The sequence below is a fragment of the Octopus sinensis genome, linkage group LG6 (assembly GCF_006345805.1).
Source record: "Octopus sinensis linkage group LG6, ASM634580v1, whole genome shotgun sequence".
Taxonomy (NCBI): domain Eukaryota; kingdom Metazoa; phylum Mollusca; class Cephalopoda; order Octopoda; family Octopodidae; genus Octopus; species Octopus sinensis.
Genome location: NC_043002.1, coordinates 24597893 through 24624150, shown reverse-complemented (window position 1 = coordinate 24624150; position 26258 = coordinate 24597893). Strand labels below are relative to the sequence as shown.

At 37.2% G+C, this 26258-nt stretch overlaps 1 protein-coding gene across 2 annotated transcripts in view; it reads right to left on the bottom strand.

Annotated features, from left to right (window-relative positions):
* Positions 1–26258, bottom strand: part of LOC115212780 (transmembrane protein 132E) — a 193691-nt gene that overhangs the window by 77239 nt on the left and 90194 nt on the right. The window contains exon 2 of one of the 2 annotated variants that reach the window (XM_029781467.2): positions 20521–20547. The exons of the other annotated variant lie outside the window; for it this stretch is intronic. Coding sequence (XP_029637327.1) covers positions 20521–20547 — 27 coding nt within the window. The remainder of the gene's footprint in view (positions 1–20520; positions 20548–26258) is intronic. 2 annotated transcript variants of the gene reach the window in all.

The window sequence follows — 26258 nt, the reverse complement described above, 5'->3', positions numbered from 1 at the left end:
GTCAGTAATCTGAGTAATGTCCTCAAGGAACTCGACAAGCTGGTCACTGCAGCTGGAGTTAGGGACAAATCCATATTGTGAGGGTCGGATGAGACTGTGAGAGCTCCAGAAGTTCCAGAGTGTTTCTCTGACACACGATTCCATCAGTTTTGCAATACAGCTAGTGAGACTGACTGGGCGATAGTTGACAGGTGATGTGCGGTCGCCCTTTTTGAACAGAGGAATGACACTGGCAGTTTTCCACTGCTCCGGAGTAGCACCATTGTTGAGACAGTACTGGAAGAAAATAGAAAGCTGGTGTAAAAGGAAGTGCCTGCCACGTTTGAGAAGCAGGTATGTAACTCCATCGAGACCAGGGGAGGCATAGTTGCGCTTATTTTGAAGGTGACGTTGCAGCATTGCAGGTGTAAATTCCATAGTTGTTATGGAGTTTGCTGTTAGTGATGGTGAAGATGGTACATTTTGACTTTCAACAGTGAATATGTTTGCATAGCACTCGGCAATGAGTTCTGCGCATTCCTTGGGGTCGTCAGTGATCTGGTTTGTGTGAGGGTTGCGAAGAGGGCCCACTGGAGAGTGAGGTCTCTGCTTTGAGTGCACATATTTCCAGAAAACCTTGCTGTCAGGATTGGCTGCTATGCACTGTTCAAATTCAAGCACTGCTTTTTTTGTCACTTGCTTGAGATGGCACAATAATGGCACAATTATTTCTAGTTGGCTTTTTTAATGGTTCATGTATGACATATGTCAATGAGGAATGGCATCTTTGACATAATCTTTAGAGCATCGTACAAAATGCTCGTAATATTTAGTTGCAGTCCTTTGCATTCTGAGTTCAATTCCCACTGAGGTCAATTTTGCCTTTCATTATTCAGGGATGAATAGAACAAGGGACCAATCAAGTACAGATGATGATTTAAAACTGCAATAAAGCACTCTAGATGCAAACAAAGTCATACTAGAAGAATGAACTTTTTTTCTATCATCATTGAAAGGGAGGACGGAAAGAAAGAGATAAAAAGAGAGGGGGATTATTATTCTAAAATTGACTGCAAAACTACAATAGCGCCAGCCAGCAGCTATGTTAAATAATTTAAACCAGCTCATCTACAAGACTGACCTGTTTTTGATGCCAGTCAGAAACTTGTAAACAATTAAAACAGCAGCCATTTGTTGTACGATGCATAAATAACTTAACAATTCTGCTCATGATCATGTTTGCCTGTTTTTTATTATGTTATTTTTTTTTTTTTGATTTGATTGTTGTGAGTTTAGAAATTATCCTTTTGTTTTTGGTCCCTGATATTTTAGGTCATTCTTTTATATGCTTAAAATTTATTTTTGGTACTTTATGGAAAAAACAGTAAAAGTGATGTTGATGCATTGCATACAAACTTATATCCATTCATGTGCGAGTTTACTCCCCACCCCCGTATCTGTTCAATAGCCACACACATTCACAAATAGACATTGTGAATGGCCTAGTGGTTAGAGCAGCGGACTCGCAGTCGAGGGATCGCGGGTTCGAATCTCAGACCGGGCGATGTGAGTGTTTATGAGCGAAACACCTAAGCTCCACGTGGCTCCGGCAGAAGATAATGGCGAACTTCTGCTGACTCTTTCGCCACAACTTTCTCTCACTCTTTCCTCCTGCATCTTGCAGCTCACCTGCGACGGACCGGTGTTCTGTCCAGGTGGGGAACCTATACGCCAAGGAAACCGGGAAACCAGCCCTTATGAGCCAGGAACAAACAAAACAAATAGACATTATACACTCACACGAAATACATATAGGTATAACATTACTCTACTCCACCACCACCACAACCACCACCACCAAAAAGAAAAAATTCAAAGAAACTAGTGATGGCTTGTGTTTGATAAAAAAATTTAATTATCAACATTAGTAAAAAATTAAGGTTAAATAAAAAATTTCTTCAGTTTATATGCCACTCAGAGAAGAGTTGTGTGTATGTGCATGTGTGTATATGTAATGTGCATGTGTGTATATGTAATGTGCATGTGCAAAATTTTCCACCTACACTATTTATAAACATGTTTTCCATTTTCTCAATGTTAAATAAGTCTGAAGATTACCACCCAAGATAACTCTGCTGATCAATGTGAAGCACTGAAAGTCCCAATTTTCATGATGTGTGTGTGTGTTTTAGGAAGTTGACTGTTATGGCCAGTTAAATAGTGATCATTGGCTTTGCACCTTATAAAGCAAAACCAATGGTCACTCCCTGACTGGCCATAACAATCAACTAACTCTCTAAAATATATATTCTTTTCTACTCTAGGTACAAGGTCCGAAATTTCTGGGGAGGGGACCAGTCGATTAGATCGACTCCAGTTCGCAACCAGTACTTAATCTATCAACCCCGAAATGATGAAAGGCAACGTCGACCTTGGCTTAAAATATATTTTACTGCCTTAATGTTTCTGAGTGTGCTTCTTTTTTGGATATACGAACTACTACTGACAAGATATATATATATATAATATATATACACACACACACACATATATATATATATACACATACACACATAATAGGATTCGTAAACAGATTTATTATGGCAATGTATATATAGACTCACACCACACACACATTTACACATTCTCTCTCTATCTATCAATCTATCTATCTCTCTATCTAGCAGGTTTATGCACAATCATAAAAGGTAGTGAGTTGGTAGAGACATAAGTATGTCAGATAGAATGCCTTGAGGTATTTCCTCTCATTTTCTGCACTCTGATTTCAAATCTCACCAAAGTCAACTTTGTTTTTACCCTCCTGGGATCAATAGTGTATCAGTCAAGTACTGGGGTCAGTTTCTCTTGTTTTTGGAATCAACTACATTTTGCCATTAGAAAGGTTGTTGATTCATACTCACTGCATTCCTTTCTCCAGAAATGGAGAAGGGTTGAGCAAGAACTTAGGGACTTCCTCTCTTAGAAAAACTGTTATTTTATTGAAACTATCCAAGAACTTCTCAATGTGTAGCACACCATGAAATAGTAACAAAATTGAAAATTTAGGTTAAATATAATGTAATATAATATGATATAGATTATCATCATCATATGTATGTGTGTATGTTGCTAACCTACCTACAAAACCATAAAACTGTGTTAATATGTGAACAAGTGGGGGTGGGGATGATAATTGCATAATAAAGTATGTTTGTTTGTGTGTGTGTGTTTATTTTTGTGTTTGTGTGTGTCAGTAAGCAGTAGAATATTTTGGTACTTGTTAAGTGGAAGGAAATGTAATGAAGTGTTTATTCGGTACTCATTGGCAACTACGTTAGTATTTGCGTATAGTATGACGTGTGTGTGTGCGTGTGTGTGCATCTACCCATATGTTTACAATCATGACATACAGTATGAAAGATTATTGTTGATATCATCATCATCATCAACAATCAATGTCCATTTCCCATGCTGGCATGGGTTAGACAGCTTGGAAGGAACTGACAAGGCCAGGGAGCTGCTCCAGGTTCCATAGTTTGTTTTTACTTGGTTTCTATAGCTGGATGTCCTTCCTAATGCCAACCACTTTACAGATATGAAATTACAAATTGAGAATTTATTCCTATGTCTCTCTATCTTTCTACCTGTCTAACAACAGAGTGATGTATCTTCCTTTCTATATATCTATCCAACCAAATATTTATTTATGCATGCATGCATGTATATTTTTCTCTGGGATATATTTAAGTTTTTTTATTTCGCTAGTAGAATTAAAGTTGATCACTAAGTAAACGGCTTTAATTCCAAAATATCTTTTGACTTACAAGAGTCAAGACAGCTTTGGGGAGCTGCGGATATCTGAATTGAATAGCATGTGCATACAATATGTGTATAAGTGTACACACAAATGTGTGTGGATAAATATGCACTCATATAGTGTATATGAATATAATTTTAGTACACAACTGTATATGCATTAGTGTTTATGTGTGTGTGTTCTATATGTATATGTGAGTGCATGTATTCCATATTCCATGTAATTGCGTGCTTGTGTTCAGACCTGGAACATCAAACAGAGAATGTTTTACAAACTTTTTACTATGCCTCTAATTGATTGTATTTGAAGAATGCAAATCAGTTTGTTCTGTTTTCTTTTGGTGAATCTCAGCATTTCTAGGTTTTAATGTAGATTTGTTGTTACATTGCCCAGCACAATTACGATAACAGGTACAAATGAAAATCTATAACCAGGAGATAAGGAAGGGTAGATTTTTCATAAGTGCTCCCTAGATGTTTTACTTTTCCCCAATTTTTGGCATTATGTTCACATCCATCATGCAGCCAACCTCTTGGAATACTCCAGCAGTATTCTATATCTTTAAAGGTGTGGATACACTCTGGTTATGGTGTGCTTTAGACATGGCCATCAGGACAATCATTCTTACATTATAGCATTGTAGATGATATAGAGGCAATGACGAAAGACCAAGACCTCTGGAGATATGCTGTGACTGTGAAGACCTGACAAATATAGTGAGTTCATGGCTCGCAGGATGGCCTGCTGTGCTTAACTTGGATCGTAGGGTGACCTGCTGTGCTTGCAGAGACCTATTGAGTCAAGTACATCAACATCAAAATAAAAATCAAATGGAAATTGTAGTTGTGATACACGTGCTGGTGGCACATAAAAACACGATCCGAACGTGGCCAATGCCAGTGCTGCCTTGACTGGCATCCATGCCAGTGGCACCTAAAAAGCACTCACTACACTCACGGAGTGGTTGGCGTTAGGAAGGGCATCCAGCTGTAGAAACACTGCCAGATCAGACTGGAGCCTGGTGCAGCCTCCTGGCTTCCCAGACCCCGGTCGGACTGTCCAACCCATGCTAGCATGGAAAACGGACGTTAAATGATGATGATGATGATGATGCTATATATAAAAGCACTTTTTGAGCATTGTGCCTCACGGAGGCAATGACAAATGACCAATATGCCATGCTTCAGTAGAAGACCCATCAAACCAAGCGAAATTGTAGATACTGGTGTCACACAACTGGCACCCGTGCCAGTGATATGCACTCATTACACTCTCGAAGTGGTTGGTGTTAGGAAGGGCATCCAGCCATAGAAACCATGCCAAATTGAATCGGCTGTTGCCCCTCAGCTTACCAGCCCTAGTTAAACCATCCAATCCATGCCAGCATGGACAATGGACGTTAAATGGTGATGATGATGATATATATGTGTGTGCGTGCTTCTTTGAGCTTTATTTAAGTTCTTCTTAAGAGGGTTCAAGCCAGTCACTAACAAAGCGACAATACTTTTGGAGTTAAGAGTTCCCAGTGTTTGTAAACATGTGGGCTGAGTTGCTGTGTTGGTTGAGCTGTCAATGCACACATAGGTATGCACATCTGTTCACCTAAAGAATCTCAGATGGAAAATCTTTGGAATGTCTTACAAATCTACACAGTGCCACTAATAGATTGGATTTGGAGAACCTAAGTTAGTTTCTTTTGCTTTCTTCAAAAAACTTAGTATCTCTATGTTTTTGTGTAAATTTATATGTATATAGCCTTATACATTGAACCTATGAGAATTTATAATCAGAATACAAGAGCTGTAGGTTCCTTATTAATTCGCTATAAATGTTCTCTTTTACTTAGACTTTTGATGCTACTCATACATCCACTGGACAGCTGAACTCTATAACAGTACCTGACTTTTGTTCCCTGTCCCACAGAACAATATCAGATCTGTTATGTTTGCACCAAATTGATGTTTTTATTGGAGTGTTCTACCAGTATTCCTTACTTTTAAAGGTATGAATACATGCTGGTTTTGACATACCTTTGATGTATACATCAGGGCAATTGTTCCAGTTGATAGCATTGTAAATAGACTTTGCAACTGTCATGCCTGGGGGCAGGTAGTATTTTATATACATTTTGGGGCAGCTGTTGTTGCTGATGTAGTGATTTCCTCCAGGCTGACATTTTCTATCACAACGCAGAGGTTTGGTGGTATCTTTGTCCCTCTTGTTTATCAGGTATTTAGCAGCTATCTCCTGTTCTTGGATAGTGAAGGCATGTCCTTCTAGGTGGGATGTAATGAAACCATCACAGGTCCAGTGAGAGGCTACTCTCCCTGTCAAAGCTGTTGTTAACCTCTAGCTTAGAGGATGTGTACCCATGCATTGCTTTTTGCTGGTATGATACCTGCTTCTCCTGCAAGCTTCTGTTTAGGTAGGCCAGTTCAATCTCCTTTGGGTTGTATGAGACAGTTGTATTCTCAGATCACCTGCGCAGTAGTTCTTCTCCAGCTCTGATGATGTTGTTGATCTCACGTTTGAGTATGCATGGAATGTACTAATTTCTTTCTTTACCGTTCAGCAGGTGTTGCCTGAGTGATATAATGCGACATTCAAAAGCTGTTTGGACTGGCCTTATGCTTTACCATCATCATTTCATCTCACATAAATCCTATCAGTGTTGCTGTTAATGTGAAAGTTATCATTATAACAAATACAAAATGTGTGTGTGTGTGTGTAAGTGGGCAGGTAGGTAAGTAGGTAGATAGGTAGGAAGGTATGAGTGCAATGTTTGTGTATGCATGTATGTATGTATACACATATAGATGTAGATGTGTATACTTATCTGTATGTATGTATGCATGTCAGTATGTATATTTCTATCTATCTATCTATCTATCTATCTATCTATCCACTTATATGTCTTTCTATCCACTCATATGTTTAGCTGTTTATTTATCTGTATCTGTCTATACATATAATAATCTGTTTCTTTGTCTATCTGTCATTCTACCGAGTTATCTAATCATCTTTCTATCTGTATATTATAACTGACTGACTTAGTAAGGTCACAGTCAACTGACATCAAGACCAAAGCTTCAAATCCTATTACTAGCGTTGTGCTGCATCCATGGCAATAACTCTCAATGACCCAGGCCACCTAGCCTACAAACTAGTAACACTGGAAGGATGTCTCCTGCTGTAAGCAGAAACGATTACTGTATTATAACTGACAAGTAATTTCATTAGTTTGGAAGGAATGCTGGACTCAAATCCAGTCATGAACTACTGAGAAATTAGGTGAACAGGAGTAATGATTGACATGGATACCATTAATAGATTCAGCATGTACTCAACACAGATCCTAAACTTGGTAAGTTTCCAATATTTCTTAGAAATTTGGAAACAATTAATCAGTTAATTAAACGATCTATCTACTGGCAAAGTACATCACATATATCCAATTCTCACTCTCTCTCTCTCTCTCTCGCTCACACACACACACACACACACAAATGAAACTGAGACTTCCTTCCATTGCTATTTTGAGCTTTCTGCTTCTGCTTTTTCGTTACTGTAAAAAAAAATGTAAACAGGAAACTCAGAGTAGATAAAGGAGGATTATATGTATTAATCTTTACAATATGTATTGAGTATTCTTTCTCTGCTTTCATCATCATCATTATCGTTTAATGTCTGCTTCCCATGCTAGCATGGGATGGATGGTTCGACTGGGGTCTGGGAAGCCAGGAGGCTGCACCAGGCCCAGTCTGATCTGGCAGTGTTTCTACAGCTGGATGCCCTTCCTAAAGCCAAGCCACGATCGGTTGGTGCTTTTTATGTGCCACCGGCACGGAAGCCAGTCAAGGCAGCGCTAAATTTAAATTAATATATGTATGTATATATATATCATCATCATCATCATCATCCATCCATCTTCCGTGCAAGCATGGGGGTGGATGATTTGATAAGGTCCAATGAATCACAGGATTGTTTTCAGCTCCAATGCCCCTTTAGTTTGGTTTCTACAGTTGGATGCTCTTTTTAACACCAACCACTTTGCAGTGTGCACCAAGTACTTTTTTGCATGTCACTGTAAAAGTGGGGGCCACCAAATAACTTCCAAACAAAGAAAAAGCCCTTTCAACTGAGTAGGGGTCTAGTAAGGTGGGGAGGTGACTTTATGCCAGATGTTGAACAGTTTAAGTTTGATAGAGGGGAAGGAGAAGATCTATGGCTGCTTGAGATGACAAAATATAGGGTGGTGCAACAATAGACCTGCTCAAGGCATGTGAGCAAAAAAAAAAAGAAATTCCAAAATATTGTTAGCAATAATGATGATGATGATGATGATGATGATGATACAACAAATTGCTCTCCTTCTATTTAATAGATAAACATGAAAATACTTCAGAACTTTTACTCTTGGTAAGGCCCACACAGACACTCCAAGTCACTTTCTACTGCAACATTTCAAAAGTACAGACATACTTAGACAGTAAGATATACATTCCCTATGAGTTGAGCCCCACCAACCCACAGGAACAGCCTGACTTCTCAACATATGGGACCAGACACTGGCAGGGAATAGAGAAAGGAATTTCAAGTCCTTGCACTTTGATGGGAAGCTAACAACAACACGATGATGATGATGATAATGAGATAAAACTGTCAGTGTACACACTCACTCACACACACACACAAACACACACACACACACACACAATGAAATAAATTATGTCAAAGAATAGTTGATGCAATTTAGTTTTTGAGAGCCGATACTCTTTTGAAACCATCCCACAAACTGCACCAAATCTCACAATACCATCCCCCATCACCTTCGAGAAATAGTAGCTAAATCTCCCTCAAATTACACATACTACCATTTTAACCCTTTAGCATTTAAACCGGCCATATCCGGCCAAAAGTATTTTGCCTGTTTTATGTTCAAAATGGCCAGATCTGGTCTCTCACATCAACCCTACAATATCGTTTTAAAAATTAACAGCTACCTCATCAAAATCTCAAAGCTACAAGATAATGCATGATTAGTTCAAAACAATTTGGATGAAAAAGGATTAATTTGGGTAGAATAATGTGAACACTAAAGGGTTAAATAACCAACAAAAAAATTGCCTCTAGACAGTAAGTGATGTGGTAAAAGCAGTTAAATCACCTTCAAATCATACTGGGGTATGATTTGAAGACGTAAAATTTAGATAATATAGACAATGATGCAAAAAAAGGATTGCATAGCAACAGCTACAATTCCTTATTTGATTACAAATCTGTTTGATCAGGTCTGACCTAAGGCTAAACAGCAACAACAGTAACAACAATTAATATAGTTAAGATTACAATTTTCTCCATTATTTACCTCATGTATATATTTACTATACTATATTTCAATCTTGGATCTTTATCAATTGTATTATTTCTAGATACATGCAAGATACCAGACAGGGCTCAAACAAAAAAAAACTTTATTTTTAAACTAATGGTGACTTAGCAGATAATGATAATACTATTACTATCAGAATATGTATATCTATATTAATAAAAGCAGACCCAGGAAGACCTGGGATGAGGTGGTGAAGCATGACCTTCAAACATTGGGCCTCACCGAGGCAATGACTAGTGACTGGGACCTCTGGAAATATGCTGTGCTGCCGAAGACTCGGCAAGTGCAAGTGTGACCATAACCTTGTGGCCTATGCTAGGGTTGCAACCAGTTCACTAATGTGTGCCTTTTCTTCATTGGACACTAAACTCTGCTTGCGAAGACCAGTTGAGGCAAGTGAAATCGAAGTCAAAATCAAACTCAGTGACTGGCATCCATTGCTAGTGGGGCGCTAAGAGTACCATGCAAGAGAGATCATTGCCAGAGCAACAAGCTGGCCTTCGTGCCGATGGCACATTAAGCACACCATTCGAGCGTGATCATTACAGCATCGCCTTACTAGCACTTGTGCTGGTGGCATGTGAAATATTCAAGTGAGGTCGTCGCCAGTGCCGCTGGACTGGCTCCTGTGCAGGTAGCACATAAAAAGCACCATTTCGGCATAGCCGTTGCCAGTTCCACCCACTACACTCTTGGAGTGGTTGGCGTTAGGAAGGGCATCCAGCTGTAGAAACTCTGCCAGATCAGATTGGAGTCTGGTTCGCCAGACCTCAGTCAAATTGTCCAACCCATACTAGCATGGAAAGTGGACGTTAAATGATGATGAAAAGTCTGTCTGTCCATCTGGAACCCCTGTATCTCAGTCTACATTTACTCTACATAGACATATTATACATTTTTGGAATCAGGATGGCCCCAGGATTGTAAATCTGCCCTTCACTTGGTTATAGAACATCCAGCATTGGGATCTTATTTAAAAGCATTTGAATTGCTATTTTTCACTGATTCATGCCATCTTGCATGACATTTGTCAGATGACGTCGGGGGAGATAAATGACATTTGTTTGGTTACTTTTGTGCCGAGATAAGAAGTTTGGGACAAATTGACTAATAGTTGGAATTCAACTTGGGACTGGAACAATAGAATGATTGCATTACAGAATTAATTTTCATTCGTGCTTAACCTCTGATCAAACACTACCAGGGCACATAGTCATTATAGACATATTATAATCATGCTATTTAGCTTTCTTTAGTTTTGGGCCACAGACCCATGGCTTTTAAGCTAATACTGAATAAAGTGTTAAATGTTTATAGTATGGAAATTAATAGCTCTAGTTCTCTGAAGATGCTGGATTTGTTACACAATATAAACAAATTAGCTGCTTTTTTCTCTGGGACTGGTAAGGTGATGTAAACAGCTCTGATGAGAACTCAATAAATTTCAAAGATTGATTAAGGCTGTTGGTCATTTTTTCAACCTTTGAAGAAACAGTTAAATTTGTCCTGCTTGTATGTCAACTACATAGGTTACACATATATATGTCTTAAGATTATCTAACTTTTTTTTTTTTGAGCAGTAACTTTAAAAAAAAAATATTAGGTGCAGTCATGACTGTGTGGTTAAGAAGTTTACTTCTCAACCACATACTTTTGGGTTCAGTCCCACTGCATGGCATCTTCGACAAGCATCTTTTAGTATATATTTCTTTACTACCCACAAGGGGCTAAACATAGAGGGGACAAACAAGAACAGACAAAGGGATTAAGTCGATTACATCGACCCCAGTGTGAAACTGGTACTTTATTTATCGACCCTGAAAGGATGAAAGGCAAAGTCGACCCTGACGGAATTTGGATTCAAAATGTAACGACAGATGAAATACCGCTAAGCATTTCGCCCAGCGCGCTAACGTTTCTGCCAGCTCACCGCCTTTTAGTATAACACCAGGCCAACCAATGTCTTGTGAGGGATTTGGTATATGGAAACTAAAAGAAGCCCTTTGTATATGTGCATGTGCATGAGAGAGAGAGAGTGTGTGTGTGTGTAAGTATGTTTGTGTCTCCTTGTCTTGAAATCACCTGATAGTTGTAAATGAGTGTTATACAAACAGTGTCAATCATGTATCTATATATATATATAAAATTTTTTGTCTGTCTGTTCCCTATGCATTCTCAAATGGCTCCACCAAATCACATCAAATTTTACAAGGTAATAGTATCAGACCCTGTGAGTGTTAGCATGTCATTTTTTCTTTTCATTTGGATTAAAACAATAAAACAACGGCACTGGTTCAGTATTATGTGTCAAAAGCGAAAGAATAAGAGCTATATTGTAATGTGATATAATATTGTTTCACTTTTATTTTTTCACTTTTAATTCTAATGTGATAGCACTAAGATCATCTTATTTCTATTATATTTAAAAAAGTGAATGATTTACATCAAGAGGGAAGGGAGATGAGACTTTCTCAAGATCAGCAAAGGCATACTGCAGCAATTCAAATGGAGTCTTAAGACAGAAGTGAGATGAGACTTTCCCAAGATCAGAAAAGGCATGCTGCAGTATATCAGATGGAGTCTCAATACAGAAGGAACATCCTCCAAATTTACTTTACAAGTGATGTAGAACAACAAACCCAAAGGAGATGTCAAAACTTCAGATGATGGATCATGTTAGACACTGCACTGACCGCCACAAAGAAGAATATATCCACTAACAGTTTTGCAGTGCTTTCAAAAATCACATACCCACCCACCTCCAATTTCCCATGATAGGTTAGGGCCTGGAATATTCCAAACAGATGCATGACATGTTGCTTAGTCGAATTAACCCATTATTTACTCCACAAACGTTTTGTCATCATGCTACACTTTACCGTATCACTTCTTTCAACATAACAGTGATATATATACAAACAATGCCATTTTAATCCCAAACAACACTGGGTATCTGGCCATGTGGAAATATTACTTTGCTTGGGAACAGGGAGGGCATCTAACTGAAGAAAATTTGTCTTAATAAACTTCTTCTGACCTATGCAAGCATGGGAAAATGGGCATTAAAATGACGATGATGATGACATTATATTTGATTTGATCTCTCATCATTATCAGGTGTATCATCCCTTAACATATATATATGCATTATGCCAGACTAGATCTGAACAATGTTCCAGAAGCCTACTGAATAAGTTCATCATTATGCTGTTCAAAAATAATGGTTCTAGTTTGAATCCAGTATGGAATTATGGATGTATCTAAGAATATCATACTGATTGACACACAAGGTAGATATATAAATATATTGGTTTCAAATTTTGGCACAGAGCCATAAATGTTGGGGGAGGGGATAAGTTGATTACATTAACCCCAGTGCTCAACTAGTACTTATTTTATCGACTCCCATGAAAGGCAAAGTTGACCTTGGCAGAATTTGAACCCAGAATTTAAAGACAGACGAAATACCGCTAAGCTTTTTGCTTGGCATGTTAAAGATTCTGCCAGCTTGCCCTCTTAGATATATAAATATATTAAAAAGAGGTTTGTCTCTAAAGGATGATGCAAACACTCTGAAAACAAAAATTATAATCTACTAAATACACTTATTTTAAAAATAAAAGGTTCCTACTTTGAATTCTGTCAGGAATGACCTACATATTTATGAGTAAGACATCTGATGACAATCAGGGTCTGAATGAATCCTAATATAGTATAAATATAAATATTGGAAATATACTTAAAAGATGAGGTTAATGGACAACAAAATTTATAATCTTATTAAGAACAACTCATCTTAAAAAGCTAAGTACAAAATTCTTTGTAACACATGTCATTATCATTGCTTCATATCCACTTTTCTATTTATGCATGCATGCACGTGTGTGAAGAGTTTCTTTCAATTTCTGTCTACCAAGGTTTTGGTTGGCCTGGGATAATAGTAGCAGACACTTGCCCAAGTGCTGTGCAGCGGGACTGAAGTCAAGACCACAGATTTAAGAAGCAAGTTTCTTAACCACATGGCCATACCTGTGTCTACAAAACCATGAATATGTATTTTATACACACATTCATACATTCATATAAGCACAAATATAATTACATTAATACAAAGACACATAACATCACCCTTTTCAAGCCGTCAGGCTCATGGGCTCGGTTTCCCGGTTTCTGTGGTGTATGTGTTCCCCCAGCTGGACGGGACGCCAGTCCATCACAGCGTTACTCAAGAAACAGGAAGAGAGAGTGAGAGAAAGTTGTGGTGAAAGAGTACAACAGGAGTCGCCACTACCCCCTGCCAGAGCCTTGTGGAGCTTTTTTAGGTGTTTTCGCTCAATAAACACACACAACGAATCGAAACCGTGATCCTCCAACCGCGAGAGTGGTGCCCTAATCTCTGGGCCAGTGCACCTCCACACAAAGACACATATGACTACATATAGAAACATATGCAGTTACACACACATACACATATTCACACATGCATATATATATATATATATAACATATACATACATTTTGAGATACACACCCACAACCATACATATTCATAAATACACTCATGCAAACACACACACAAATTGTTGGTACAGATAAGCTCATATACACACACACATGCATAGATGTGTACGTACACACATGCATACATGTGTACGTACACACATACATACAATACATAGATATGTACATACACACATATACATACATATACAAACACACAACTACAACGCTAAAATACTATTTAATGAAGCAAACAACAATAAGTCATTAAGAATATTCTGAAACATTCCATAAATACTAGATCCTCATCACAATCATGACCAACAACTAGACATAATTAACATAATTAACAGATTGTTAAAATTACCATTGTTGTTGTGGTTGCTCTTATTGCTATTATCATTTTGGCATTATTGTTGTTGTGGAGGTATCGGTGGTGGTATTTAAATAGTTTTTGCTGTAATTAGCCATGTTTTTCTGTTTAACCTCATGTCAGTATTAATTGAACAGACCTATAATCAAAAGGCATTCCAGCCATGACTATCCTGGCTTTTTCAGGGCTAGTATATACAAGGCTACATTATTCAATATGTCCCTTTTTAAAAATAGCAGAGTGTGATTTCAGGGAGATTTAGCTGTTATTCTTAAAAGGTCAAATTATCATGTAGGCTTCCGCATAAGCTCATATAAAGATGCTGGTGGTAGTAGTGGCGGCGGTGATGCTAATTATGGTTGTTACTGCAATTAAGTTTATTGTTGTGTTACTTTTATTACTATTCTAATTATTATATCAGTTACAATTGCTGTTGTTGTCATTGTAATATTTAGGAGGCAAGGATGGAGAGGGCAACATTCCAGACATTTCACAAGCCTCACCTCACCAGTCCTACACTATACCCAAGCAATAGTGATTATGTGTAGTGGTGATGGTCATGGTAGTGGGTTGTCAACAGGCTCCAGTGAAACTAGTACACTAAGTACTGTCTGAGTGGTTATGCTTTTACCAAAGTCTGTTCTAGTATTGATTGTTGAAGTTAATGTTGTTCTTGTTTAGCTCCAGTTCAGCCCGTAAAGAGAAAAACCTATGAGCAAAGACATTCTAGTTATGACTATCCAGTTTTTTGTATAACAGGGTTAGAGTTAGGTTTAATAATCGTCCTTTTTCTAAGATAGTAGGGTATATGATCTTAGGGCCATTTGGCAGTTGTTGCTTAACACCAGGTTAGCAATTCTGATAAAGCCAACCTATAGTCAAAATCATACCAAGAATGGCCATCCCATCCTTTTCCTATGTGCAAGAATCTAGGACTGAGTTAGTCAAGATGGTAGGATATGATGTAGGGGAGTTTGGCTGTTATTTCTGGCAGGCTGTGTTTTCACATAAGTAATCCTTTATTGGCTTGTTTGATAATTTCTAACATAGCCAACAAGCCCACAAATTTAGGAGTTGAGGCAAGGCTAGATTGAATTAATGATTAATTCTTGATTAGTACTTTTATTTAAGCAACCCCATCCCAGAAAAATGAAAGTATCAGTTAATTACCCATACTTTCCTTCTTTCCAAACATAGTGTATCTAGGATTACTTTATCCAATATGACATTCAAATTATTTAAGACAGTAGGATGTGATTTGAGGGAGAGTTAACTGCTGATTCTATCCAGCTCGATGATTGTATAGAGCAGTGCTTTTCAAACTTTTTGCTGGAGCGGAACCCCAAGGAAACATTCCACTGGCTCGAGGAACCCCTGTGCAATAATTTAATAGTCTTATGCACACATATCTGCACAGGAGAATTAAAAATCACTGCCGATTTTAACAGTTTTGTAACTTCTTGCGGAACCCCTGGACTGTGTTGGCGGAACCCCAAACCAGCCTTTATTGAATAGATTTATGATCAAAGATGTTTCAAGCTATGAACACCCTGTCTTTATCAATCACAGCATATTTAGGACTACAATATCTAATGTGTCCTCTCATTTTTGAAAGTAGAGAATGATTGCTATATTAAGCAGGTTTCCTCCTCTTGTCATTCTTTAAGTTATACCCATAGAAGAACCTGAACTCGGTCCTAATAACTGATGGAATACTCATCAATTTTACAATGCCCCTGGTATTCATAGCATAAGCTGAATGTCATTAATCTTGGATTCACTAGAATGGTAACTTTGATGGTTCAAGACAATGATTTGAATCTGGTAGTCTTTAATTTTCATGATGGCTGCTAGTCACAGTAAACTTGAATTCTATGTCATATCAGTATTAGCAATACAGCACAGGATAAGCATAATTTTGCTATCTTTTACCCCTGGCCCTGATTGAGTGCTGGATTATCAAATTCACACCAGGTGTTTTGTTATGCTCGTGGGATTTAACAATGACTAAAACTGCTACAAACCAACAAAGGGGCCTATGAGGAGTCACATGAATTGCTAGAAATAGCACCAAAATTTCCTCACATCACAACCTAAAATATCATTCTAAAACTAAACAACCCCATCATTGAAATCTCCAAGCTACGAGATTAGCCATGATAATTCAAAATAATCAGGATAAATAAGCATTACATACAACAGAACGTTAAAGGGTTAGTAGTAGTCCCTGGATGGTCACAGCTGAAACACTTGTCATAAGTCAACTCAATCAGAACAAATCTGGAACTAAACTACAACTAAAACAGTTATGAACCAACAGAACCTCTGTGCAGTCAATCAGTCTTCTAGAAAGAGTAACCAAATCTCTTTTTTCTCTCTCTCTCTCTTTCTGTCAAATCATAGATCAGCATTGCCTTAAAAATGACAAATTAGAGAACATGGTTCCTGATATTACAAAAAGACAGGATGGTCAAGACTAAAATGCCCCTAATCATTGGTTGTTTGGTAAGGTTGAATTGAGGCTTAACAACAATAACCAGAGGAGCTTCTTTACAGTACATCATACTGTTATAAATACAGCCATCAAAACTCTCCCAGCACAACATACTACCCTTCAAATAATGAAATCCCTATACAAAAAATATGACATCAGCACTTTAAGAAGTTTGAGAGAGCCAAAACACTGCTGTTGTGGGAAGCCTGAATATAAATAAAAGATTGAACTAAAAAAAATTGATAATTCTAATAAATTTTGAGTAAAAACAACTTTTGTATGATGACAAGAGGATGTCTGAATTAATTGCTGTTTCATGTCTATATCAACGTATTATTGCTGGGTGAAAATTTGGGTTAAAAGTAGTGTTCTTTGGGCTATATTTTGTCAAAAATCTATTGTCATGTGTACAAAGAGAAAGTGAAGTCAAGAAACCATAAAAAAATCAGCTATTTTACAATGACTGAAAGGAATAAGGATGTTGTATTAAAAGTCTATAAACTATTTGAACCTCAATATACAAAGGTAGAGAAAAAAATCAAAGCTGTCGTCTCTTGAAGCACATCTGCTTACTCCGGTATTACAATCCAGTATGTAGTTGTCATTATTGTCTTGATGTGAGGTACATATTAAACTTGAACATTCTGGAAACATTGTTTGCATGCAAGAAATTTCCTATAACAAATTCTTCAGACAGAGAATCAAACAATACAATATTGTTTGATTCTCTGTCAGCAAATCACTCGTTAAGGTTATCTCAACAGGTTTACTATAGAAATTTTGTTATAACATTTTGTATCCGAGACACCAGATGTAAACAACAATGAGATCAAAGATGATAAATTCAATAATGCTGCACTGCTATATTTAGTGGCTATTTAAGCAATGAGTTTATGGATGGTTAATGGCTTGGATGGCTGCTGATAAAGGAGCAAAAACTCCTGAAAAATGTCATATATGCCCTTTTCCATTTTTCATCTTCAGTCTCATTGTTATTTACATCTGGCATCTCGGGTCTGAAACATCATAACAAAACCGGAGCTGGCTATAATTTCTATAGAAAATCTGTAGAAATAACCATAACAAGTGATGTAATAACACTGCTAACACAGTAGAACATGGTGTTGATTTATAAAATCATTTAATATACTTTGTAGTATAACGAAATGCCATGCCTTTACAGGTCATTAATCTGACTGAAGAATATCTCTTTTACTCTTTTACTTGTTTCAGTCATTTGACTGTGGCCATGATGGAGCACCGCCTTTAGTCGAGCAAATCGATCCCAGGACTTATTCTTTGTAAGTCTAGTACTTATTCTATTGATCTTTTTTGCTGAACCACTAAGTTACGGGGGCGTAAACACATCAGCATTGGTTGTCAAGTGATGTTGGGGGACAAACACAGACACACAAACATATATACACACATACATATATATATATACATATATACGAAGGACTTCTTTTAGTTTCTGTCTATCAAATCCACTCACAAGGCCTTGGTCGGCCCAAGACTATAATAGAAGGCACTTGCCCAAGTTGCCACGCAGGGGGACTGAACCCAGAACCATGTGGTTGGTAAGCAAGTTACTTACCACACAGCCACTCCTATGTTTATCCATGTACAATTTTGTGGTTCCTATTAGCAAATGAAACATGTGTAATGGTGAATAGATAATACCAAAAAATTTTCCAGGTTCCTGTTTTGTTATACATATGTGTAATGTGTGTGTGTGTGTGTGTGTGTGTGTGTGTGTTTCGCCACATTCTTCCAATGAAGCTGATCTGGCCTTGCCAAAAGGATCCACAGAGACTTGTACTATTCCATATGCCCATGACATTATTTGGTTATAATAACCAATACTGTATGTGGTTATGGCATAAGCCATGGTTCACACAAAACATCTGTCAAGATAAGACCATTACATAATATCTTTTGTTTATTTTGTATTCTTTATTCCATACTTCGTACTTTGCATTCCATGAAAATGTACTCATAAAATTTATTTGTGTTTCTCTGCCTTTCTACTTGTGAGTGTGTGAGCGAGTAAGTGAGTGAGTGTGTGTGTGTGCATGTGTGAATATTCCTAAAGAAATCAGCCTTTTTTTCCTAGCATAAAAATGGTAGATCAATAAATTAGTTCAGTAAATTTATAAGAGTTACACAAAGGTCAGTACCAACACTCCCTTATTTAAATATATTTTATTAACTGTATTGAGATGTCATTCAAAAAATTGAATCTTTGGATACATGTTCCTGCTTTATAAATACTATTCCAATGCCACACACACACACACACGATGTCTTATAACATAAAGATAAGGTTTTTTTCTTACAAAATATCAATACGATGCTGAAAATAGTGTCAATTGTCCCCTCCCAACAAACACACATACACACACTACGATATATGTGAAAAATCAGCAGTCTGAGAATTAACCAAAGTGCTTATCAAACACCAGGAATCCACACCGTTTCTTCTCTGAAGGCTGTCGTCTTTCAGCTAAATGGAAACTGGTGCTCTGACAATGAAAGCTTTGTCTACAATATTTATGTTGTATGGTGCAGAAGGAATTGGCAAATTGGATTACAAGATATCTCGGAATGGTGGATAAGAGGGTGTATGGGTGGAGACATGATGAGTAGAGCAACAATAACAGAAATAACTAGAAAGGAGCACAAATGGCAGTCACAATAAGAACAACAAAAATCAATGAAAACTAATCACAAGAACAATGAGATTTGGTATTCGGTTAAGTTCATACAGGAACATAAGTGGATGAACAATAGTATGTATGTTTGTGTGTGTGTTTTTATCATATAAATATATGTGTGTGTTTGTGTGCATGTGTATATATATGTATACCAACATAAATATGCATATGTATATATTCATACAGACAGGCAGGTACACACACACACACACACACACACACACACACACACACACACATACACGCATACAGTTGAGACGTAATTGTTTAGTAAGTGACCTGATCTGAGACTCTGGAAATTAATGTAATTACATCATGGAAGATCCATTTTAGCTTTTTAAGAACCCACAAAAATTGTTATATTCATTTTTGCTTTATTTCTTCAGATATTAACATTTTCTTCACACATCTGTGGCATAGTCACTAACACAATTCCATTGTAACTGATTTATATTAAGTCTCTAGCAAGTCTTTACAGGCCTCAAGTTTTTCCTCAGTTTCTGTTGAACCTTTGGATGCAGATGTGGGTCTCCTACATACTTACTCTTGATTGCGACCATGCTGGAGCACCGCCTTTAGTCGAGCAAATCGACCCCAGGACTTATTCTTTGTAAGCCTAGTCCTTATTCTATTGGTCTCTTTTGCCAAACCGCTAAGTTATGGGGATGTAAACACACCAGCACCAGTTGTCAAGCGATGATTGGGGGGGGGGACAAACCCAGACATACAAACACACACATACATATATATATACATATATACGACAGGCTTCTTTCAGTTTCCATCTACCAAATCCACTCACAAGGCTTTGGTTGGTCCGAGGCTATAGTAGGAGACACTTGCCCAAGGTGCTATGCAGTGGGACTGAACCTGGAACCATGCGGTTGGTAAGCAAGCAACTTACCACACAGCCACTCCTATGCCTATATACTTGTTTAACTTTTCCACATGTATTGGTGATCAGGTCACAAAGATGTTAAGAAAATTTTGTGTATTTTGATATCAAAGATTATATTATAAAATATATTATTCTTTTTTGAAATAGATGTAATTTGAGGGTGATTTGGCTGCAACATTTGTAGGTTCAGCGATAACATAGAGGCACTCTGGCTTATGATAATGATGATGATGGTGGTGGTGATGGTGAAGTGGGGAAGATCAAGGCAATACTGTGATGCTTATGATGTTAATGATTGTAATGATGATAATGATAACAATGATAAAATATCAATTAAAGTAATTCCTTACCAACTTTATCTTGTTCTGAATATTGAACTGAAAGATAGAAAAAAAAAAATGAAATTAGAGGGTGTGTATACACATACATATAAAGATATATATATATACATTAATACACATATATGAGGGGGTGCTGAAAAGTTCCTGGCTTTAAGTACATTGTGGAAGGCTAGGTTAGAGGCCCAACCTTCTGAGTTCTTTTACAGGGCTTAGAAAAATTGAAGGACTGCAGGCAATAAGTGTGTGAATCTGAGAGGGAAATATGTTGAATAAAATCATAATTATTGATCCTCCTGTATTTTCTTTTACTCAAAGCCAGGAACTTTTCAGCATCCTTCATATGCATGTATTCAAATACACATTTATATGCTTTCAAACAACACAGTACCCATGACTTTCAGAAACATTTTATCATGCTCAGAAATACTGAAGCACAGATTAACCCTTTCGTTACCAACCTAGCTGAAACCACTTCTGGCTTTGTAGTACAAATGTCTTGTTTTCATAAGTTTTGAATTAAAATCTTCCACCAAACCTTAGTTTCAATTTATGTTCCTAACACTAGCTTAATGATAACTAAATTATTTTACTAAATTCTTTGTTATATTTTAAATAACTGAAAGAGACACAGGACATCTCAAAATAAATATGGTAATGGAAGGGTTAAACTACTTATGTTGGTGGTTAGCTGTCAGGACACTGCACCCTTCAAGAATTCTATCCTTTCCAAAATTCACCAACACTACTCTTGGCGTGTTTGTCTGCCATTTCTTCTTTATGACAGTTTTATTGTTCCCTTGTCTATCTTCTTGTGATTTATTTTGTGCATGATACATGCACTTTTGGCTATCATAACTGTCTTTCAATACTTGGGCTATTGCTGTTTTCTTTTTCAATCTCATCTGAGAACTGAATACAATAAACTCACTATTATCATTTGTATGTGAAATACATGCAAACACACACACACACACACACACACACACACACCTTTTAACTTCTACTTGTTTCAGTTATTAGACCGTGACCATGCTACAGCAGCATCTTGAAGAATTTTAGTTGAACAAATCAACGTCAGTACTTATTTTTTTATATATCATTATATGAGTTTATCAGTATATATCATTATATATAAACGATGATGATGATGATGATGTGTGTGTGTGTGTGTGTGTGTGGTGATAAGAAGTAGACCGAAGAAATCCCGACAAATACCTCAGTCAGCATTCCATGCAAAAAAGCTTGGCTAACAGAATGTCAAGTGAGACAGATGGGAATTTGGATAGGTTAAATCCTTAGAGTATTCCATACAAACTGAATAAAGTTATATAACAACATTTTCTTAATTTTTTAAAATCTAATATATATATATCATAAAGATTAAAGTAAAAATGAAAAAAGGCAAACTGTTTGGCATCACTTGAAAAAGATATTTAATTTAGATAGAGAATATAGATACACAGTCTCTTACAGCTGTTTCTAAAATAGCCAAGCGTGTGGGACATTATATTGAGTAAGGATTCCATAGGTTGAGTATTCCATCATTAGAGCTACATATTTATCATCATCATTTGTTTTATATATATATATATCATCATTATCTTCATTGTGAAGGCACATGGCTTAGTGGTTAGGGTGTTTGGTTTACAATAACAAGATCATGAGTTCAATTCCTGGTGACACATTGTGTCCTTGAGCAAGACACTTTATTTTACGTTACTCCAGTCCACTCAGCTGGCAAAAATGAGTAGTACCTGTATTTCAAAGGGCCAGCTTTGTCACATTCTATGTCATGGTGAATCTCCCTGAGAACTACATTAAGGGTACATGTGTCTGTGGACTACTCAGACATTTGTACATTAATTGCACAAGCAAGCTGTTTTATTGATTGGATCAAATGGAAGTCTTGTCATCATAACTGAGTGCCAAAATATCATCATCATTTTATCTTTCAATTTTGCATAATTGTATGAGTCAGATGGGGCTATTGAAGCTGATTTTCTGCAGTTGGACACCCTTCCTGTCACCAACCTTCACCTGTTTCCAAACAAGATATTTCCACATTACCAGTATGTTTCTGCAGAATACTGGAAATGAGTGACACTGCTTGTGTAACAGAGATAATCATTTTACAACTATCACACACTGTCAAGATAAGGAGATAGAAACATACATTCAGACACACAGACCTACATATATGCATGCACACACGCACGCACGCACGCACACACACACACACACACACACACACACACACACACACATATGTGCAAATGTGGCTGTGTGGTAAGAAGTTTGCTTCCCAGCCACATAGTTCAGGGTTTGGTCCCACTGTATAGCACCTTGGCAAGTGCCTTCTACTATAGCCAGCCAAAGCTTACAAGTGGGTCTACCAGATGGAAAGTGAAAGAAGTCCACTGTGTGTGCATGTGTGCATATGTGTGTATATATATATGTATATATACACACACACACACACACACACACACACACATATATATACATACTGATAGCTTTGTGGATTAAAAACTTCACTTCAGAATCATGTGTTTTGGGTTCAGTCTCAATTGTTTCCAAGTGAGATAATATTCTCTCAGGGTCAGATCTGTTTTTGCAGAAGATTGGAAATAAACGACAGTGCTAGTCTGACTTCATTACTTCTGTCCATGTCTTCTTTGTCCTTCCTCTTCCATAGTTTCCATCCAATATATGCCCACACACATATGTACAGATACATATACATGCACGCACACATTGTCCTCATCATCATCATTTTACATACACTTTCTATATTTGTGTGGATTGTTCAGATTATTACACAGTCAAAATCAGTTTTTATTTCAAGAACCATATCCCATTCCTAGATTCTGTTTTTAGTACTCTCTCTTCAGTTGGCTGCTGTTCGTGATACCAGTTACTTTAAAGAATGTACTGGATGCATTTTATTTCATATATAGATATATATGAAATAAAATGCACTGTATCAATTTGAATATAAATAAATCTTGTATGTTCTTAGTACATTTTCAGTTTCTCTTATTTCATAAATATGTGTATGTATGTGTACATATATATGTACACTCACATACATACATACATACATACATACATACACACATACATACATACATATACACATACATTCACAAACACAATTATAAACATAAATATATACATATATGTGTATATGCGTGTATATAATGGGATTACACATATAAACATGCAAACATATACGATACTCCAATCTCCAAAACAACTTTTTAAAGTTATAAACAGAGGTGTATATATTCAGAAGGGAAGTCTCTATTTCGTTTTCCCTAACATTCTTCTGTGAGATTTCTTCTAGATATTTCTTCACACACCCCGTTATGCTGCCACCCCGCTTGATATGCCCGACCGCCAGTGGCAGGGTGGTGGTTGCGTTGGTAGTTACGTTATCTGGCAGTGTTGTTAGAGTTGAGGCAGTGTGAGACAAGCTGGTATGGGAAACTTTATCTACTGAAGGATTTGAAAAGGGTGACACAGCTGTGGCACTGGTGGTTGTGGTGTGCATTTGTATGGAAGGGGTTGTAGTGATGGTGGTGGAGAAGGTTGGGGTGATGGTGGTAGTGATGTTGCTGATGACAGTAGTGATGGTGATTACTGTGTTGACAGTTGTAAAAGAGGCTCAGATTGTCATGATGATGATGATGATGATGATGATGATGATGATGAGGAGGAGGAGGAGGTAGTGGTGGTGGTAGAGATTATGGTGATGTTAGTTGTTGTGATGTGAGTCATCATAGGAGTTGTCATCATTGTAAAGGTTGAAACTATGTTTTCTAAAAGCAATAATTGTAGAAGTCATAATTATAAATTATTAGTAATAGTAGTAGTATTAGTATTAAATGCAGTTGTCAAGGCCCTGCAGAGAGGTCTTCTGCACTTAGAGAAACAATGGGGCCATAAAAGATCTCAGATGATCTAAACAGACATTTGACTGCCCCAGGAATTATTCTCTACATCAGATCATAAATGTACACCAAAAATACAAGCTAAACATGGCCAAACATAAGAAGCACAGGAAGATGTAGAGGACCACTTGGGTGTTTACTACTGATTCAGATATCTATATCATCACTGTGTATATATTCACCAGAATATTTCAACACTATGTCATTATCTCTTGTCCCCTTTTTTTTTACTTTGCTGAGTGTTATAAGGGACAGTGACCAGGGCATTTTCAGGCCTTCAGAGACTGGTAAACTTGAAGCTGTTCATCATTTGAATTGTTGCAGGATAGAACCTGCAGGAAAACTGAGTGGAAGGCAGATTCTAGAGGACCAATGTTTTGGTAGAGAGCAAGGACTGGGTACATAGTGGTTAGTGTGGAGCCAAAGGAGAAGCATGTGTACTCAACAAAGGTGTTGAGAGGTGAAAAGACAAGTAAGTCAGGGTACTAGAAAGATGCCGGTACAAGACCAGTCAGCTTCAAGGAAGAGGCCAGTATAGTAGTGGAATCCATACTCATCTACAGGTCTAGTCTGTTTCTTAAAGTATGGAACCTTAGGAACTAACAATTGTTTTCTGTAGTATGGATCTCTATTTCCTCTTCATTCTTTTCTATTCTAGGCACAAGGTCCAATTTCCTTTTCCTTCTTGACAAGTGTCAGTACTTCATTATACCTATGCCTATCTGAGAGGATCTTTCAGTTTCCATACCTTCCTTCTGCAGATTTTCTTGTGTCTTTCAATCCATATAGCACTTTCTCTAATCATGTTAAACACGTCTCTTGTGGTACATTCTTCACTGGAGAAAGACTTGATGATCACAACCAGTTGTGAAGTCTTGTTGGCTGGTAAGCATGAAGTCTTTCTCATCATGTGTGTTCAGCTTTGTGGCAAGTGATCAGGTAGCTGGCAAGTTTCCTTAAGTTAGAGTTGCAAATGATTAGACCTTCTGCATCACAAACAATGTCCTTTCTAATATTTTACTGTAGGTATGTGTAGACATTTTCTTGTATGCAAATTTTGTCTTCTTTTGCAAAGCATGTGTGCATTTGAGTAACTATCATCAATAAAAAAAAAATTTGATTTCATCTTGAAAACCTTGCACACACACATTTTTTTGCCTTTAGTGGACTAGTTGTAAAAACATGTGAGCAGGTGCAAGTGCACTGTTTAGAGGGAACATTGATCATAGAATTCTAAATTCCTTGGTCTCTTTCATTTCATGTACCATAGCTATCTTGGTGTTACCCAAAATATCCATTAAAACATCAACTGGGAATACAAGATTGCTAGCTCTGTATGAGTGTGTGTGTGTGTTTGTATTTGTGTGTGTGTGTTGTATGTCTGTGTGTACAAACACACACACACACACACAAAACCATGGTAAACAAATGCTGTTACTCACAAGCGAGTATAGCTTGATAGTATGTACCATGCTTTTGGTATATTTTATTTATCTATTTGTTTGTTTTAAATGTTTATGTAGCCGCATGAGAGCTGGAAGGAAAGAAGACTGTACCAGCACTCAACTGTTACTAATTTGTAGCTGAGTTGATGGCAGCGATGTGAAATAAAGTGTCTTACTCAACAACATATATTCTACATAGCCCAGATTTGAACAAACAATCTGGTAATCATAAGCCCTGGGACGTAAACAAACCAACACCTATTATCAACATTGGTGCGGGGGCAAACACAGACACAAAGACATACATATACAAGTACAAGTATCCTTCACTTTCCATCTACCAAATCCA